This window comes from Giraffa tippelskirchi, chromosome 3 (genome assembly GCF_054371585.1).
Source record: "Giraffa tippelskirchi isolate mGirTip1 chromosome 3, T2T-mGirTip1v1.2.pri, whole genome shotgun sequence".
NCBI classification, from domain to species: Eukaryota; Metazoa; Chordata; class Mammalia; order Artiodactyla; family Giraffidae; genus Giraffa; species Giraffa tippelskirchi.
Genome location: NC_137277.1, coordinates 32,587,443 through 32,605,086, shown reverse-complemented (window position 1 = coordinate 32,605,086; position 17,644 = coordinate 32,587,443). Strand labels below are relative to the sequence as shown.

The window sequence follows — 17,644 nt, the reverse complement described above, 5'->3', positions numbered from 1 at the left end:
CTTCTAACCACTTCAAGAAACAGTGTGTGTGTGTGTGTGTGTGACAGAGAGATGAATGAACTATGGTCACTTGCCAAACTAGAAGAACCCATTTGCAACACAGCTATCAGGAAGTGTGCAGATTTTTACTAATACACAGAGTTCTAATCTATGGAAGGAAAAGAAGGAGAGAGAAGAGAGAAAAGGGGAAAAGGACACAAAAGAAATTCACGTGATAATACAAATGGCCAATAAAAATAATAAAATATTCTCAACATCACTTGTAACTAAATGAAGTTAAGTGAAATATGTTTCACACAATGGTAAAGATTTTTTTTCCATATAAGGATATCCAGTGGTGAGAGCGTAAGAAAACAGGCACCCTCGTGCCTATTATACAGGTTTACATTATAAAACAATTTGACAATAGCTACTAAAGTTTTAAATGTTCATATATGTTTCGCATAATTCTATTCCTAGGATTTCAACGAGTGGAAACACTCAAAAGGGCGCAGATTTTATGATAGATATCTTTATTGCAGAGTTGTTTATAGTAGTAGGAATGATAAACAAGCAAACTAAATACCCATCGGTGGAGAAATGACTCAATAAATTATTTTGGCACATGCCAAAACAGTGAAATAATATATACTATTTAAAAACAAAAACAAGGAAACTCCATATGTACTAACAAGGGAACGTGTTCAAGATCTATCCTTAGGTGAAGAAAGCAAGCTGAGGGACTTCCCTGATGTCCAGGGGTTAAAACTCTAATCTTCCGCTGCAGGGGGGCTGGGACTGATCCCGAGTAGGGAAACTAACAGCCGGTCTGCCATGAAGAGCAGTCAAAAGAAAACAAAAACAAGAAAAAACAAGCTGAAAAAGCTATATGTATTATGATTCCATTAGCGATTGATAGAGAAAGAAGTGGAGAGGGAGGGAGAGGAAGGGATAGAGGGAAGAAGTGAGGCAGGAAGGAAGATGGGACAGACGTGTAAACGTGGAGATGGGTGGGTGGATGACGGGTGGGTAATGGAAGGATGGATGGACAGACGGATGGACGGACGGATGGATGGATGATGGGTGGGTGATGGAAGGATGGATGGATGGACGGATGGACGGACGGATGGACGGATGGATGGATGGATGATGGAAGGATGGATGGATGGACGGACGGATGGATGGATGGACAGATGGATGGATGGATGATGGGTGGATGATGGGTGGGTGATGGAAGGATGGACGGACGGATGGATGGATGGATGGACGGATGGATGGATGATGGGTGGATGATGGGTGGGTGATGGAAGGATGGATGGACGGACGGACGGATGGACGGATGGACGGATGGATGGATGATGGGTGGGTGATGGAAGGATGGATGGACGGACGGATGGACGGACGGATGGATGGATGATGGGTGGATGATGGAAGGATGGATGGATGGACGGATGGATGGATGGATGGACGGATGGATGGATGGATGATGGGTGGATGATGGAAGGATGGATGGATGGACGGACGGATGGACGGATGGACGGACGGATGGACGGATGGATGGATGGATGATGGGTGGGTGATGGAAGGATGGATGGACGGACGGATGGACGGATGGATGGATGGATGATGGGTGGGTGATGGAAGGATGGATGGACGGACGGATGGACGGACGGATGGATGGATGATGGGTGGGTGATGGAAGGATGGATGGACGGACGGATGGACGGACGGATGGATGGATGATGGGTGGATGATGGAAGGATGGATGGATGGACGGATGGATGGATGGATGGACGGATGGATGGATGGATGATGGGTGGATGATGGAAGGATGGATGGATGGACGGACGGACGGATGGATGGACGGATGGACGGACGGATGGATGGACGGACGGATGGATGGATGGACGGATGGATGGATGGACGGATGGACGGATGGACGGACGGATGGATGGATGGATGGATGGATGGGGGTGATGGATAGATAGAGTTATATGCATTGAAGAGCACCTGCAGAAATTATAAACCAATAATTCACAGTGGGTTTTCTTTCCCTCTTTGAGGGAAGAGGCAAATTTGGGGGAGGATTTTGCTTTTAATATCAGATTAAATATTTAGATTAAATATGTAGTATTTAGATTTCCATGATAAGCATTTATTATCAGAGGTGTTTGCTTGCAGAAATGAGGTAGACCACACCCCTGGGCACCCTCTGCCCCCGTCTGAAGGGTCCTCTTTATGTCTGAGGATCTGCTCCCTCCTCAGGCAGGATCTCCAAATCCTCCACGATCTGATCAGTGACAGAGAGACCTCTGTGTCCCCACCTTCACCGTGTTTTGAAACAGTTAACTCCAGACTGTCTTTTCCTTTCTTTGTGAATAATGTCCAAATGGCAGCTCGCTGATACAGGGCTGTTTCTTCCAATTTAGCTCCACAGACAGAGGTGTGATGTAGTTTTAGCAATTTGTCTTCCAGTCCAGCAGCAGCTTCCAGGTACCATTAAAATTCCATCCTAGTTTTCGCTGTGACAGCACCAGAGACCCATTTGTGACACGGCAATGAGTTTTTAACTTTCTTTTTTCTAACATCAGCTCTTTTCCTAGAGAACGCATTGTCTGTTAACAACACAAGGCAAAGTGAATATTAATAATCTCGTACATATATAGAGTTCTTTCTAGCTTTCAGATGCCGCCACATTCATCAAACCTCTTTTGGTTTTGATCTCTTCACCAGCCCCGGGAGTTGGTGGGGGAGAAAGACACTGTGGAAATTTTTATAGGTGAGAAAATGGAGGCCTAAAGGACTTGCTTAAACTCACACGGGTAATACACAACAGCACTGCGTTAACTCAGTCAGGGTTCTTTGGTTGTGAGGAACAGAGACCAATTTGGCTGCAACAGGCAAGAAATAGCTCATTGTATCGAAGGAATCCGCCCAAGAAAGGACAGAAACCACAGTGACTCCGGGTCCCTGGGAGGAAGAAGGGTGGACCATCCTTTCAGAGCACTTCCCTCCGCTCTCTGCACCTGCCTGGCTTGAGGTTCAGTTCTCACACTCCTGGAAAACATCATCTGATTGGCTCACTTGAGTCATGAGAGGGCTGGGCATGGACTGTGCACCCAAACAGCGGGGGGAAAGGTATTTTCACAAAAGGACACGCGGCCCTGTTACTAGAAGAGGGGGATGAGATGAAGGAGCCAGAACGGCGTCCACCACACACGTCCACCTGCTCGCCTGACTCCGGGAACGGCTGGCACTGGCTCCCTGGCCCCTTCTCTCTACCCTCCAGCCCCCTTCCCTGCCCCTGCCAGCCACACGTTCTATTAAACCTGCACTTTCTCATTTTTCATTTTTCTTTGTCTGCTGATTGAGCTCCTAGACCTACTTCAAAATGGCAGACTCAGCCTCCCAGGGTGTGTGTGAGTCACTCAGTTGTGTTTGACTCTTTTGTGACCTGTAGCCCACCAGGCTCCTCTGTCTGTGGGATTCTCCAGGCAAGAACACTGGAGTGGGTTGCCATGTCCTCCTTCAAGGGAGAAGCTGGAGCCTTGTCCTAACCACGTGTTTCCCGTTGTGGGGCAGGTCAAGGCGGTCCTGGAGGAAATGCTGGAGCGGGTGACCGATGAGTTTAACCTCCCAGAGCTGATGGCCAGGGCGGAGGAGTGCACCCCTTACGTGGCCGTGACGCTCCAGGAGTGCGAGCGGATGAACGTGCTCACCAGACAGATGCAGCGCTCCTTGCGGGAGCTGGACCTCGGACTAAAGGTGGGTGAGGCTGGGCTGGGTCAGGGCTCCGGGGAGCTGGAGCGCAGTGGTCACAGCAGCCTCACCACCCAGGAAGGTGCCCCTTCTAGAAACAGAGTGTGCCTGGGCCACAGGGGTGGGTGACACAGGCTCCGGAGCCAGAAACTGGGCAGGTAGACTGAGCTGTGATGAGCAAGCTGCCCAGAGCCCACACGCCCTGAGCTCCAGGCAGAAGAGAGGTCGACACCCAGTGTCTTCTGCTGATGTGGGTGGCGTTGCTTTTGCAGGAGGTAGAAGTGTGTGTGCTGCTGCATCGAAGCACAGGGTCTAGACATCCCAGACCACCTCCCCGCTCTACTGTGTCCTCAGCGTGTGGCCTCAGAGTGACTTAAGCCCCACCCCGTCCCAGTTCCTTCACCTATAAAACAGGGCAAGTGGTCCTGCCTCGGGGGTCTTTGGGAGGGATTAAAAAACTCTGTTTACATGGGTTTCCCTGGTGGCTCAGTGCTAAGGAATCTATCTGCCAATGCAGGAGACGCAGGTTCCATCCATGGGTAGGCAAGATCCCCTGGAGGAGGGCATGGCAACCCACTCTAGTGTTCCTGCCTGGAGAATCCCCATGGACAGAGGAGCCTGGCGGGCTACAGTCCATGGGGTTGGTTGCAAAGAGTCAGACATGACTGAGTGACTAAATGATAACAACGCAGAATGTTGAGAACAATGCCTACATGTGGCAAGCACCCAGAAGTGAAGTACATACAAATGAGTTCCATTCCGAGAGCGAATTTATAAGTCCGCTTGGCTCATAAACCCAACAAAGTTAGCCTAGGTACCCAACTAACACAATTGGCTATATAGCATTGTACTGCAATAGGTTTATAATACTTTTCACACATAAAAAAAAAAATACAAAAAATAAAACATTTTTAATCTTACATCACGGTATCTTAAAAAGTACAGTTGTCCAGCACAACAGCTGGCACACAGGGCTGGTATCAAGTGAACAAGCAGGAAAAGTTACTGATGGGAGAGGGAGAGGAGGAGGGAGATGGTAGAGCTGAAGGGTCATCAGCAATAGGCGACAGAGGGCAAGCTGCAATGTCACTCATGCCTGACGTGGATAGATGCCTGACATTGGCATCTTTGAAAGTTCACAACTTAAAGGTTCATATGTAGAGGACTTACGGTATTATTACTGCCCCATCAGAGGAAGTCCTTCATTGGAAAGACTGGTGCTTAAGCTGAAGCTCCAATACTTTGGCCACCTGATGTGAAGACCCGACTCATAGGAAAAGGCCCTGATAATGGGAAAAATTGAGGGCAGGAGGAGAAGAGGGCAACAGGATTAGATGGTTGAATGGCATTGCCAACTCAATGGACATGAGTTTGAGCAAACTCTGGGAGATAGTGAAGAACAGGGAAACTTGGCTTGCTGCAGTCCACAGGGTCACAAGGAGTCAGACATGACTTAGCAACTGAATAACAACAATGATCAGAGGAAAGGAAAGAATTTTAATCTTTTGCAACCTCATGGTTATGTGAGACGTCCAAGATGCTACACAAGCTCTGCTATTTCTCACGAGCAATGAGAGAGTCCGTTATTTATACCACCAGTTATTAAACACATCTACTTCATTCACCATCAGAAAATTCCATCAAGTGCCCAGCACAAAGCCTAATGGAAAAGCCCTGTTAAAACCATTCACCTGGACAACAGGCAAGTGGGAGGGCCTGCTGCCGTATAGGAGCTGAGGAAGGCAACTACTGTCAGTTTACAATGGCACACTTATTAAAAGAGTTGTATCTCCAGGCAGAGGGAAAGGATGAACCCAGTTTCGTAGCTGGAGGAGGAAGCTCAGTCCAGCCCTGGACATCTAGGGCTGTGATACGCTGCTGCCCTCGCATCTGGCTCTTGGAGTTATATGACCACCGTCATGCATGCAGTGGACACACAGCTGTGAGCGTCTTCATGTGTAGTCACATAGAAACTGTGAAGTAGGCTGAGAAACCTGAGTGAGTTTTTTTTTTTTTAATCTGTTAATTTGCCTTCTGCCCCAATATGGATAGAAGGAAATAAGGATAAAAGAGGGATGGGGAGAGATACTGAAGATTCATGCTGCTCAATAATGTTTTAAAATTACACACCAGCTTGCAATCAAAGGAAATACAGAATTTCATAGAACAACCTCAAATGTAAATGAGGACCTTGGCTGTCATTTTATGTGGCTTGGTTCCTGAGATATGCAGGTCGATATTAGTAATTATCTTGAGTTGGTTTGTTGCAATCTTAGTTTATTGAATCCATGCAGTTTGGCACAGTCTGTTTACCCATCCAGCTTCCAATTCACTCGCTCATTTTTCTTCCAAGAGTTTTTGCTGGGGTTTGGTGTCATGAATTTCAGAGCATGCCTGGGTGAGGATGAAGGGGGTGGGGAGGGAGTTGCTCTTTTCTTCCAGTCTAGCTTGAGAGGGCTGGTGGACGGGCAGCCTCAGCTCTCACTTCACCCTGGAGGAGGCAGTGGAGACCAATGGGAGCCTTCCTCTCCAGATGGACAGTCTGGTGGGACAAGAAACACAAAAAATGATCACAGTACCAGGCATGACTGATTGCAAGGAGGTAGGAGGAAAAGGGAAGAGACAAGTGTGTGGGAGGAGAAGTGGCATCCAGGGGGCTTTGGAGGAAGGGTAGAATTATGATAGCTGATAATAAGAATCTGCTGAGTAGCCCTAAGCCTGTTCTAAGAGTTAACTTGCTTTGGCTAGAGCAAAGTCCACTCAGATGAGTAAGAGCGATATGGTAAACTTCAAAAGGAAGAAAAGAGCAACTCCTCTGCTACCCAAAAGGAACTAGCTGAACTGAGAGGCACTCAAACCCCTGAGGAATGTGGACCCCACAGCACACAGCATGCAGAAGTAATCCTCTGGGTGAGGTCTACCATCCACAGCCACGTTCCCACAGAGAGGAATTCAGGAAAGAGTCAGACACCTGGCTCTCAGCCTTTCACAATGAAGGGCCGGGTCGTGTGAGAATACCAGAGCTGATTGGTCAAAGGTACTGACTCATATTAACCAAACACACAAAAGCCTGATGTATGAAACTCTCCACTGTCACTTTATTCCTTTACAATCAACTGGGTTATAACTTTCAAAGGATCTACTGATGGCAACTTGCCCAGAAAATCTCTGCCTATGTAAGAAAACTACAGGAGAAGCTAAATTCTTATGTACTGTCTAGGATGGGGGGCTTCTCTGGTGGCTCAGATGGTAAAGAATCCACTTGCCAATGCAGGAGACCCAGTTTCAATCCCTGGGTCAGGAAGATCCCCTGGAGAAGGACACAGCAACCCACTCCAGTATTCTTGCCTGGAGAATTCCCATGGACAGAGGAGCCTGGCAGGCTACAGTCCATGGGTTGCAAAGAATCTGACACGATTGAGCAGCTAAGCACACACATCCAGGATGGTAGCCATGAAGGACAGGTTAGCACTTGAAATGTGCCTAGTCCGTACCGAGATGTGCTACAAGTGTCAGTTAAATGCCTGATTGCAGAGATATAGGGCAAAAAAGGGAAAATACCCTATTAATAATTTTTATATTGATTGCATATTAGAATATCTGACATTTTAAATATATTACATTAAGTAACATATTATGAAAATTAAATTCACCTCTTTAAATTTTTTTAAGTGCCTACCAGAAAATGTAAAATTACACACACATAATTTTTTGAATTTTTAAAATATTTATTTTTAACTTATTTGGCTGCATCCAGTCTTAGTTGCAGCACACAGCGCGTTTGTTGCCTCATGTAGGCTTAGTTGCTCCGAAGCATGTGGGATCTTAGTTCCCCAAGCAGGGATTGAACCTGCGTCCCCTGCTTTGCCAGGCAGATCCTAAACCACTGGACTATGAGGCAAGTCCCAACTTTGTAAATTTTAAATGTAAAATTACCCATTCACAACTTTTGTTACATTTCATTTGGGTCATGCTCTCTTAGATGGAGTCCTGGCCAGCTCAGCATCTGGGACTGGGAGCTGTTTTTTATTATTCAGATGATGGCATCAAACAGTTCCCCCTTCACCCCCTGCCCCCGCCCCCCCCATACTTCACTGGCTAATGCCCCTCCTGACTGACAGATTCTGTTTTTCTAAACATGTGAAAGATGTTCAGACTTATAGCCCAGCTTGAGGACTTGAGGGACTGTTCCAGCTCTTTACTTTCGTCCATTATATATTGACTTAATACAAAGCAAGTTCAGCTCTTGCTTTGGCCATTTGGTGACTGATGATCACCACCACGCAGGCAGCTGCCCTGGCCCATGTGCCTGCTAAAGTGCATGGATGGACCAGCTGCTGTTACCCGCAGTCTGGGCACCAGACTGGCAGGGGTGGAACCCACATAATTCCCTGACTTCCCTCCCTATCTCATCACCCCCTGCATCTCATATGAATGACAGCTGGTTGCAAAGACCATATTTGTAGGGAAGGAAGGGAGGACCGGGGCTGACCCTCAGGACAGGGGGCAGCCTGTAGCCCCCGGAGAAGGGCATGTGTGGGCATTGCTGACACCGTGGTGTGGACACTGGCCACGTGCCCGTGAGTCCAGAACACCAGCCACTTCCCACTCCCAAGAAGGGACCTTTTCTGGCTGTCCAGAGTCCTTCAGTTTGGACTGGAGTCTGTGAACCTGCACTTCCCACAAGCTTCCTCACTTAAAGCGATGAAGGATTAGAGAGAAAATCATGTTTCTATTTTTGTTGTTGTTCAGTCGTTTAGTCGCTCAGTCGTGTCCGATTCTTTGTGACCCCGTGGACTGCAGCACGCCAGGCTTCCCTGTCCTTCTGGGTCTCTCGGAGTTTGCTCAAATTCATGTCCATTGAGTCAGTGATGCCATGCAACCATCTCATCCTCTGTTGCCCCCTTCTCCTCCTGATATCAAAGAAAGCCTGAAAACATTTATTTATAGGGATGAAAAAAGTGCTTAAGGCTGCATCCAGGTAGCCCTCATACCTGTGATACAGTGCCGCCCAGTCTTCAGTTCTCCCGTTTCCCTGCAGCGTGGACACAGGACAGGCCAATCACAGGACCCGAAGCGTGGCATCTTTTTAAGGATTTAGCGTTTTCTTTGTATGTTTTCTTTCTGTTGACTCTTGACCTGTGAACAAATAATAAGCATTTAATCTGTCTGTGTTCGACACGACCCAGGCAGAAGGAGTTTGAGGATGTCGGGGTGAGCAGATGGAAGCATGTTTCTCTACGTGGGTAGCTGAAATCTTCACGAAAGGCTTCCTTACCCACCATTTGGCCCCAGAGGCTTCCTGTGTGCACCCACCCCCCACCCCACCCCAGCCTCTACCAATCTGGCCGTGCCTGAGGAGAGTAATCTTCTCTGCACACCTTCCAGGAAGTGCTGTCCCAGAGTCTGTAGGTTTATTCCTCTTCTTCTAAGAAAGGGATTTGAGTTACACTGCGCTAATTTAGACCCACTCCAGTACTCTTGCCTGGAAAATCCCATGGATGGAGGAGCCTGGTAGGCTGCAGTCCTTGGGGTCGCGAAGAGTCGGATAGGACAGAGCGACTTCACTTTCACTTTTCGCTTTCATGCATTGGAGAAGGAAATGGCAACCCACTCCAGTGTTCTTGCCTGGAGAATCCCAGGGACGGCGGAGCCTGGTGGGCTGCCGTCTATGGGGTCGCACAGAGTCAGACACGACTGAAGCGACTTAGCACCAGCAGCAGCAGCACCGCTAATTTAGCGTAGGGCTCTCTCTGGGTTCTTCTTGACCCCTCCTCTGAAAATAAGTTGTTTCTACTTCCACTTGAGGTCGTGGGAAGATCTGAGTTCAGAATCCTAACCACCAGATGAATGGCTTCTTCTTTTCCAAAATTGTTCCTGTTTCGCTCTCAAACGAGCAGAATGTAAGAGATGACATCTTCCTTAAGGCTCCATCACTCGCACATTCAATTAGTATGTCAGAATAACTCGCTGTCAGAATAACTTATAAGCGGATGTGAGAAATTTTTAAGAAAGCCAAGTTACACGTTTTGTGCTTCCCTGCTGTCAAAATAACTTTAGATTTCTGAAGAGTGTTAACAATTAAGTATTGCATACACATTTTTTATTATCTGACTTTATTTTTTAGGGCAGTTTTAGGTTCACAGCAAAATTGAACAGAAGGTACAGTGAGTTCCCATTTACTCCTCGCCTCCCCCCCCCAAACAGCCTCCCCACCATCAACATCACCACCAGAGCAGTCTGTTAGTTACAGCTAAATCCACACTTTCATCACAATCCTCAAAGTCACCTACGGTTTACCTTAGGATTCACTCTTGGTATTGTACGTTCTATGGATTTGGACAAATGGATAATGACATGGGGGCTTCCCATGGTAAATGGTGGCTCAGTGGTAAATCCACCCACCGATGCAGGAGACACAGAAGATGCAGGTTCGATCCCTGTGTTGGGAAGATCCCCTGGAGAAGGAAATGGCAACCCACTCCAGTATTCTTGCCTGGGAAATCCAATGGGCAGAGGAGCCTGGCAGCTACAGTCCATGGGGTCACAAAGAGTTGGACATGACTTAGCAACTAAACAACAACATAATGACATGACCCATCGTTACAGTGTCTTACAGAAGAGTCTCACTGCCCTAATATTGCATTTACTTCATTCTTAAGCACATGACTTCTACAACACATATCAGAGAAATGGAGGTTTACAGGACCTCAGTTTTCAGAAGTGGCACATCTCTGTGTGAGACAAGGTCACACGGAATTAAGGGGTTGAATTGGCTAGAGGAGATAACCAGGCAACAAAGGACTTCTCTGTACCAGCAAATGACAGTGGCTGGCAGAGTCCAGGGCTCCATCTGAGTACATCTCTACCAGTCTCTCTGCCACAGCCATCAGAGACGTGCCAAAGGACTGGGACATTTTCATCCTAGTTTTTCCAGTAGTGCTGACCCAGTTCTGTTAGGTCCTGTTGTAGGACGAACCCAGGGTGGGAGACCTTACCTTCCCATCGACTCATGACAGCATTCACAAGTACAGCATACTTCCACAGATGCACCCAGACTCAAGAGAACCCATAACACTGTGGTGGAGAAGCAAATGTATTTGGTGTATTATTTATAAGAGCACTTTATGTGAGTGTATTAGCCATTGAAAACTTAAAATTTTTATTTTAAAAGGAAAATTAAATACATCCTGTATCTTTTTTTCTTTTAAGTCTATTGGACTTTATTTATTTATTTATTTTTGTAATGAATGCTGGTTTGTCTACGTATCTTTTTATGTACAGTTTAGCAAGCATGTATTCTTATATGTCTATAAACAGGTTTTATTAAAGTTGCAACATACAGGATTTTTAACACAACCCTGACAAAAACATACACAGTGCAATTTAATTAGCAAACAGAAAACTAGGCCTTTCTGTTTAGAACAGTGCTGTTCAATAGATCTCTCTGTGATGATGGGAAGATTCCACGTCTGTGCTAATAAGAGCACACGTGACTGCTGTGGACATGAACTGCCATGAAGGAACTGATATTTAATTTTATAATTCTAAGTCATGCATGCATGCTCAGTCACTGAACAAAGTCCAACTCTTTGTGACCCCATGGACTGTAGCCACCAGGCTCCTCTGTCCATGGGATTTTCCAGGCAGGAATACTTGAATGGGTTGCCATTTCCTCCTCCAGGGGATCTTCCTGACCCAGGGATCAAACCCGTATTTCCTATGTTGGCAGGAGGATTCTTTACCACTGAGTCACCTGGGAAGCCTCAATTTTAAGTCACTTGTGCTTAAATAGCTTCATAATGCTGATGGTCGTCATATCACACATGGCAGGCCTTGTTGGGTACCCTATTTCCTGTGCAGAAACCACTGAAGTAGAGATGACACCTTCAAGAAACTGTAGATCCTTGGCATAACTAAGGTTACAAAGTTTAAAGACAGTTTTCATTGTCAATCTTCCTTCACAAATTTCATCCAGCAATTGCAAGAGGGTCCCTAAAAGTTGGCTATGTCTCTAATAGCTTGGTTTCTGAAGGAAATTCTTGACTTGGGGGAATATAGATCCTCCTGGCTTTGGCATCTTGCTTTTCTGAAGAAAGGTGCTCTTCATGGAAGGCACTAACTGGGACACCCAGGTAGACCCCGGAGTGGGGGTGGGGAGGTGCAAAGTGCATCGCCTGCAGGCTGATTACACACACATTGCCCCCTCCCCTCTGGCTGTTTGTCTTCAGGGAGGGCTGACCGTGAGCAGCGACATGGAGAACTTACAGAACACCCTGTATCTGGACACAGTGCCAGAGTCCTGGGCCAGCAGAGGCTGCTGCAGAGGCTGGAGAACAGAGGAGCCCAAACTTTAGGGTCAGGTAGAATCAGTATGGGCTTCCCTGGTGGCTCAGTGGTAAAGAATCTGCCTGCCAATGCAGGAGACACAGGTTTGATCCCTGGGTCTGGAAGATCCCCTGGAGAAGGAAATGGCAACCCACTCCAGTATTCTTGATCGGAAAATTCCATGGACAGAGGAGCCTGGCAGCTTGCAGTCCATGGGGTCACAAAGGGTCGAACTCAAGTGAGCAACTGAGCATGGAATCAGTGTGGAACCCATAGTAGTTTTAGGTCCAGACCTAAACTACTGTCGGTGGATAGGTGTAGACTCTGATATCACTGGAGCAGGGAAAGTTTTAAAGGACCAGCCTCTATGAGACAAACATACAAATCAAGGGCTAGACAGGGACCATCACTGGGTCGCCCACCTCTGCAGTCATCTCCAGTCTTCCCCAACATCCCCAAGGCCAGCTGTTTCCAGGGGCCTGCCACCCCTCACTTTTTCCCCTTCGGCTGTTTGTCTTCAGGGAGAGCTGACCATGACCAGCGACATGGAGAGCTTACAGAATGCCCTGTACCTGGACACGGTGCCAGAGTCATGGGCCAGACGAGCCTACCCTTCCACGGCAGGCCTGGCAGCCTGGTTTATGGACCTGCTTAACCGGATCAAGGAGCTGGAGGCCTGGACGGGCGACTTCGCCATGCCCTCGACTGTGTGGCTGACGGGCTTCTTCAACCCCCAGTCCTTCCTGACGGCCATCATGCAGTCCACGGCCCACCGAAACGAGTGGCCTCTGGACCAGATGGCCCTACAGTGTGACGTGACGAAGAAGAACAGGGAGGAGTTCAGGAGTCCCCCCGGGGAAGGGGCCTACGTGCATGGCCTCTTCATGGAAGGCGCTCGCTGGGACACACAGGTAGACCCCGGGTTGGGGGTGGAGGGGCAAAGGGCATCACCTGTAGGCTGATTACACACACATGGCCCCCTCCCGTAAAGTCCAATTGCTAAAAGGGGTGCCCTGGAGACTTCTGTCCTGGATAATCTCTCTTTGAGGCTGTCAGATCATTTCCCTGCAGCCACAGTTTGAAAACATCAATTCTTCAGCACTCAGCCTTCTTTATGGTCCAACTCTCACATCCATATGTGACTACTGGAGGAACCATAGCTTTGACTATACGGACCTTTGTTGGCAAAGTAATGTCTCTGCTTTTTAATGTGCCGCCAAGGTTTGTCATAGCTTTCCTTCCAAGGAACAAGCATCTTTTAATTTCATGGCTGCAGTCACCATCTGCAGTGATTTTGGAGTCCAAGAAAATAAAGTGTATCACTGTTTCCATTTTTTCCCCATCTATTTGCAATGAAGTGATGGGACTGGATGCCATGATCTGTTTTTTGAATGTTGAGTTTTAAGTCAGCTTTTTCACTCTCTTCTTTCACCTTCATCAAGAGGCTCTTTAGTTCCTCTTCGCTTTCTGCCATTAGGTGTCAACTGCATATCTGAGGTTATTATTGATATTTCTCCCAGCAATCTTGACTCCAGCTTGTGCTGCATTCCGTCTGGTGAGAGATTAACAGGCAGGAAGGCCAGGGGTCTCCAAACGGAGGAAATGGGCTGCAGGTGTCAGACATTTTTATCTCTTAAGAGGCAGGAGGAAACAAACTGGTGATATTTTTTTTTTCTCCTTCTCTATACAAATTTAAAAGGAGGTTTCTCTTACAATACTGTGTTGCCATAATGACACCTGGTTTCACCTGAAGTTAACTATTCTCAAACCTTGAGTTAACCAATGCATCCTTCTTATGGAAATGTTTGTCTTAAGCTATGTTAATGTACTATGCATTTACCCCAAACTCTGTCTCCAAGTCAGTTCCGCCTAATGGCTCAGAACCCACTTGACAAACCAGTATGTTATACTCAGACATTGTTCCCCTAATCTATGTAAATGAAACTATTTGTATGGTAATCTGCCTTTCTACAAGATTCGAGTCAATCGTTTTATGGCCTGGGATGACTCGAGTCAATCGTTTTATGGCCCGGGATGACTCGTCTGGTGCCAAGATTATCCCAAAATACATCTTATGGATGAGGGTCCTGGTGCCATTCTGAGTTTCAAGACATTTCCTTTCTTTCATTAACAAACTGCTAGTGACTATATAACATCCAGCTGAAGACTAGCAAGGGGGCACTCTTTCTGCCTGCTTCTGATGCCTATGTCAGAAGCTTTCTCTATCTCCTTCATACTTTAATACAACTTTATTACACAAAAGCTCTGAACAATCAAGCCTCGTCTCTGGCCCCGGATTGAATTCTTCTCCTCCGGAGGCCAAGAATCCCGGTGTCTTTTCATGGTTCAGCAACAACCTTTCACTGGCATTTTGCATGATGTAATCTGTGTATAAGTTAAATAAGCAGGATGACAATATACAGCTTTGCCATACTCCTTTCCCAATTCTGAACTAGACCTTTGTTCCATGTCCAGTTCTAATTGTTGCTTCTTGACCTGCATATAGGTTTTGCAGGAGGCAGGTAAGGTGGTCTTCTGATATTGCCATCTCTTTAAGAATTTTCCAGTTTGTTGTGATCCACACAGTCAAAGGCTTTAGTGTAGTCAATGAAGCAGAAGTGGATGTTTTTCTGGAATTTCTTTGCTTTTTCTATGATCCAACAGATGTTAGCAATTTGATCTCTAGTTCCTCTGCCTTTTCTAAATCCAGCTTGTACACCTGGAAGTTCTCAGTTTATGTCCTGTTGAAGCCTCGCTTGAAGGATTTTGAGCATTACCTTGCTTGTGTGTGAAATGAGCATAACCGTGTGGTAGTTAGAACATTCTTTGGCATTGCCCTTCTTTGGAATTGGAATGAAAACTGACCTTTTCCAGTCCAACAGACTACCTCCCATTTTTTCATTACCTTGTTTCCGGATAATAATAAAACCAAAAATAACACCTCAAATTCTATATCCCAGAAAGCATTGAGCAAAAAGGGAAGGGTAAGGATGTCCAAAATTCCTCTTCTCCATAAAACAAGGGCATTGGCAAAAAGAAAAAAAAATGTGTATTTTATATATACCAAGCTCTGTCACCAGCATAAGGGGTTCAGGGTCACCTGGACAGAGGTGAGGGATCTGTGAATCTCTGTGGATGATCATCCCCCCAAGTGTGTTCGGAAGACACTAGTGATGTGGGAGATGGATAGGTTGCAAGAAAAGGGTCTTGTGGTCAAAGTAAGTTTGGGAAACACTGGCATAAATAAAGTGAAGCTTTTTTCTTTACTGCCAGGTCTTCTTGTCTTCAGTGTGCGTGGTAAAGCTTCAAGTACAGTGTGTGGTAATGCCGGTAGGCTCTGTTGTCTTGCTCAGCTTTATGTCCCTAGCACCTAGCATGACATCTGGCAAATAGGTGCATTCAGCTTGCTTACGAAATGAATGATAAAATAAAACAGCAATTCAAGCACTAAAGAGATTCATTTACATATGATATATGACAGCTTTTGGAACTCTGCTTTGAGAAGATATTCAGGCTGAAAACCAGGAGGAATATGTTGTGCACCCCGCCAGTGCATGGGCTTCCCTGGTGGCTCAGTGGTAAAGAACCCGCCTGCTAATGCAGGAGACATAGGAGACAAGGGTTGGATCCCTGGGTTGGGAAGATCCCCTGGAGGAGGACGTGGCGATACACTCCAGTATTCTTGCCTGGAGAATCGCATGGACAGAGGAGCCTGGTGGGCTACAGTCCATAGCGTTGCACAGAGTTGGACACAACTGAAGTGACTTAGCACACAGCAGTGCATGCCACTTTGGGTTGTTGAGAGAACCTTGCAAGGGGGTGGGCCCAGGGGCATCCTGGCCATCCCAGCTCTCTCCTGGATGACAGGAGCGAGGCTGCCTGTCCGGGCACAGGGCCTGACCTGAGAGGTTCACTCTCGAATTCTTGTCCTTAGGCTGGGATCATTGCCGAGGGGAAGCTGAAGGAGCTGACACCCTCCCTGCCTGTGATGTTCATCAGGGCCATCCCTGCGGAGAAGCAGGACTGCCGCAGTGTCTACCCCTGTCCTGTGTACAGGACCCGTCAGCGGGGACCCACTTACGTGTGGACTTTCCAGCTGAAGACTAAGGAGAAGCCATCCAAGTGGGTTCTGGCCGGAGTCGCCTTGCTTCTGCAGGTTTAGCTTCCTGCAGAGCCCCCAAGGAAGCAAAGTTGGGAGGGAGGCTGCCCGGAGGGACCGGTGGGTGAGGGCCAAGACCACAGCCATAGAGAAAGATAAGAAATGGACAGTACGCCCAGTTCTGAAGAGCTTCTTTGGGGAACTTGGAGAGTAGTGCTTAAAGTGAGGTTAAGCTGGAGGAGTATGGAGCTAGGAACTAGGGTAGAAGAGTTTCCTAACACTGGCCCTTTCCTAATAAAGTGATTTGCTCTTCAACTGTGTTTGGCCCAGGCTCTGAGTGTTGCGGGGTCATAAGTTATTGTGACAAGCCTGAGAGAAAGAAGCCACTGACCCCTGAGCCCTGACATTGTTACGTGACCCCACATCCAATGCCCAGGTTTCCGGCTAGTCCGTGGGTCAGCGGCCCCAGGCTCACCTGTGAGGCAGAGTCTGCATTTTAACAAGTGCCCCAGATGATCTATATGCACATTACTCTGGATCAGGGGGGTCACCAGACTTTTTCTGTTAAGGATCAGAGAGCAAATATTTTAGGTTTTGCAGGGCATATTGTTTCTGCGCAACTGCTTAGCTCTGCCACTATAACCCCAAAGGAGCCACAGACATACATACATGAGTGGATGTGGCCACATTTCATTAAAACTTTATTTACAAAAACGGGCAACAGCCACATTTTGCTGATCACTGCTCTAGAGGATAAGGGAGGTGCAAAATTTGGGCTTCCCTGGTGGCTCAGTGGTAAAGAATCCCCCGGTCAATGCAGGAGATGCAGGTTCAATCCCTAGGTCGGGAAGATCCCCTGGAGAAGGAAATGGCAACCTGCTCAAGTATTCTTACCTGGAGAATCACAGGGACAGAGGAGCCTGGCGGGCTACAGCCCATGGGGTCGCAAAGAGTCAGATATGACTTAGTCACTGAACAACAACAAATATGCAATACCTATCTGCAGTTAATCCCCACATGCATTTATCAAATGTTTATCTAACATCTACTTCTTGCTGAGGACAAAGCCACAAACAAGGTAGGTTGTTTCCTTGACTCTCCGTCATCTTTCGGATCATTTAAGAGGGGCCCAGGAGAAGGCAATGGCATCCCACTCCAGTACTCTTGCCTAGAAAATCCCATGGATGGAGGAGCCTGGTAGGCTGCAGACCATGGGGTCGCTAAGAGTTGGAAACCACTGAGCTACTTGACTTTCACTTTTCACTTTCATGCACTGGAGAAGGAAATGGCAACCCACCCCAGTACTCGTGCCTGGAGAATCCCAGGGACGGGGAAGCCTGGTGGACTGCCGTCTATGGGGTCGCACAGAGTAGGACACAACTGAAGTGACTTAGCAGCAGCAGCAGCAAGAGGGGCCCAAGGAGAAACTTTTCACCTAAAGCTTTCTCACATACAAGTTTCCTCGATTTTCCTGTGGAA

The 17,644-nt window shown here is 47.3% G+C and overlaps 1 protein-coding gene across 5 annotated transcripts in view; it reads left to right on the top strand.

The window, feature by feature from the left end:
- The window catches only part of DNAH9 (dynein axonemal heavy chain 9), a 286,190-nt gene extending 269,710 nt beyond the window's left edge, over positions 1–16,480 (top strand). For all 5 annotated transcript variants that reach the window (XM_081580689.1, XM_081580690.1, XM_081580691.1 and 2 more), the window contains 3 exons: positions 3,562–3,744; positions 12,588–12,977; positions 16,001–16,480. In XM_081580689.1, the coding sequence (XP_081436815.1) occupies positions 3,562–3,744; positions 12,588–12,977; positions 16,001–16,228 (801 nt within the window). In that variant the 3' untranslated portion in view covers positions 16,229–16,480. The remainder of the gene's footprint in view (positions 1–3,561; positions 3,745–12,587; positions 12,978–16,000) is intronic.
- Positions 16,481–17,644: the final 1,164 nt, after the last annotated feature.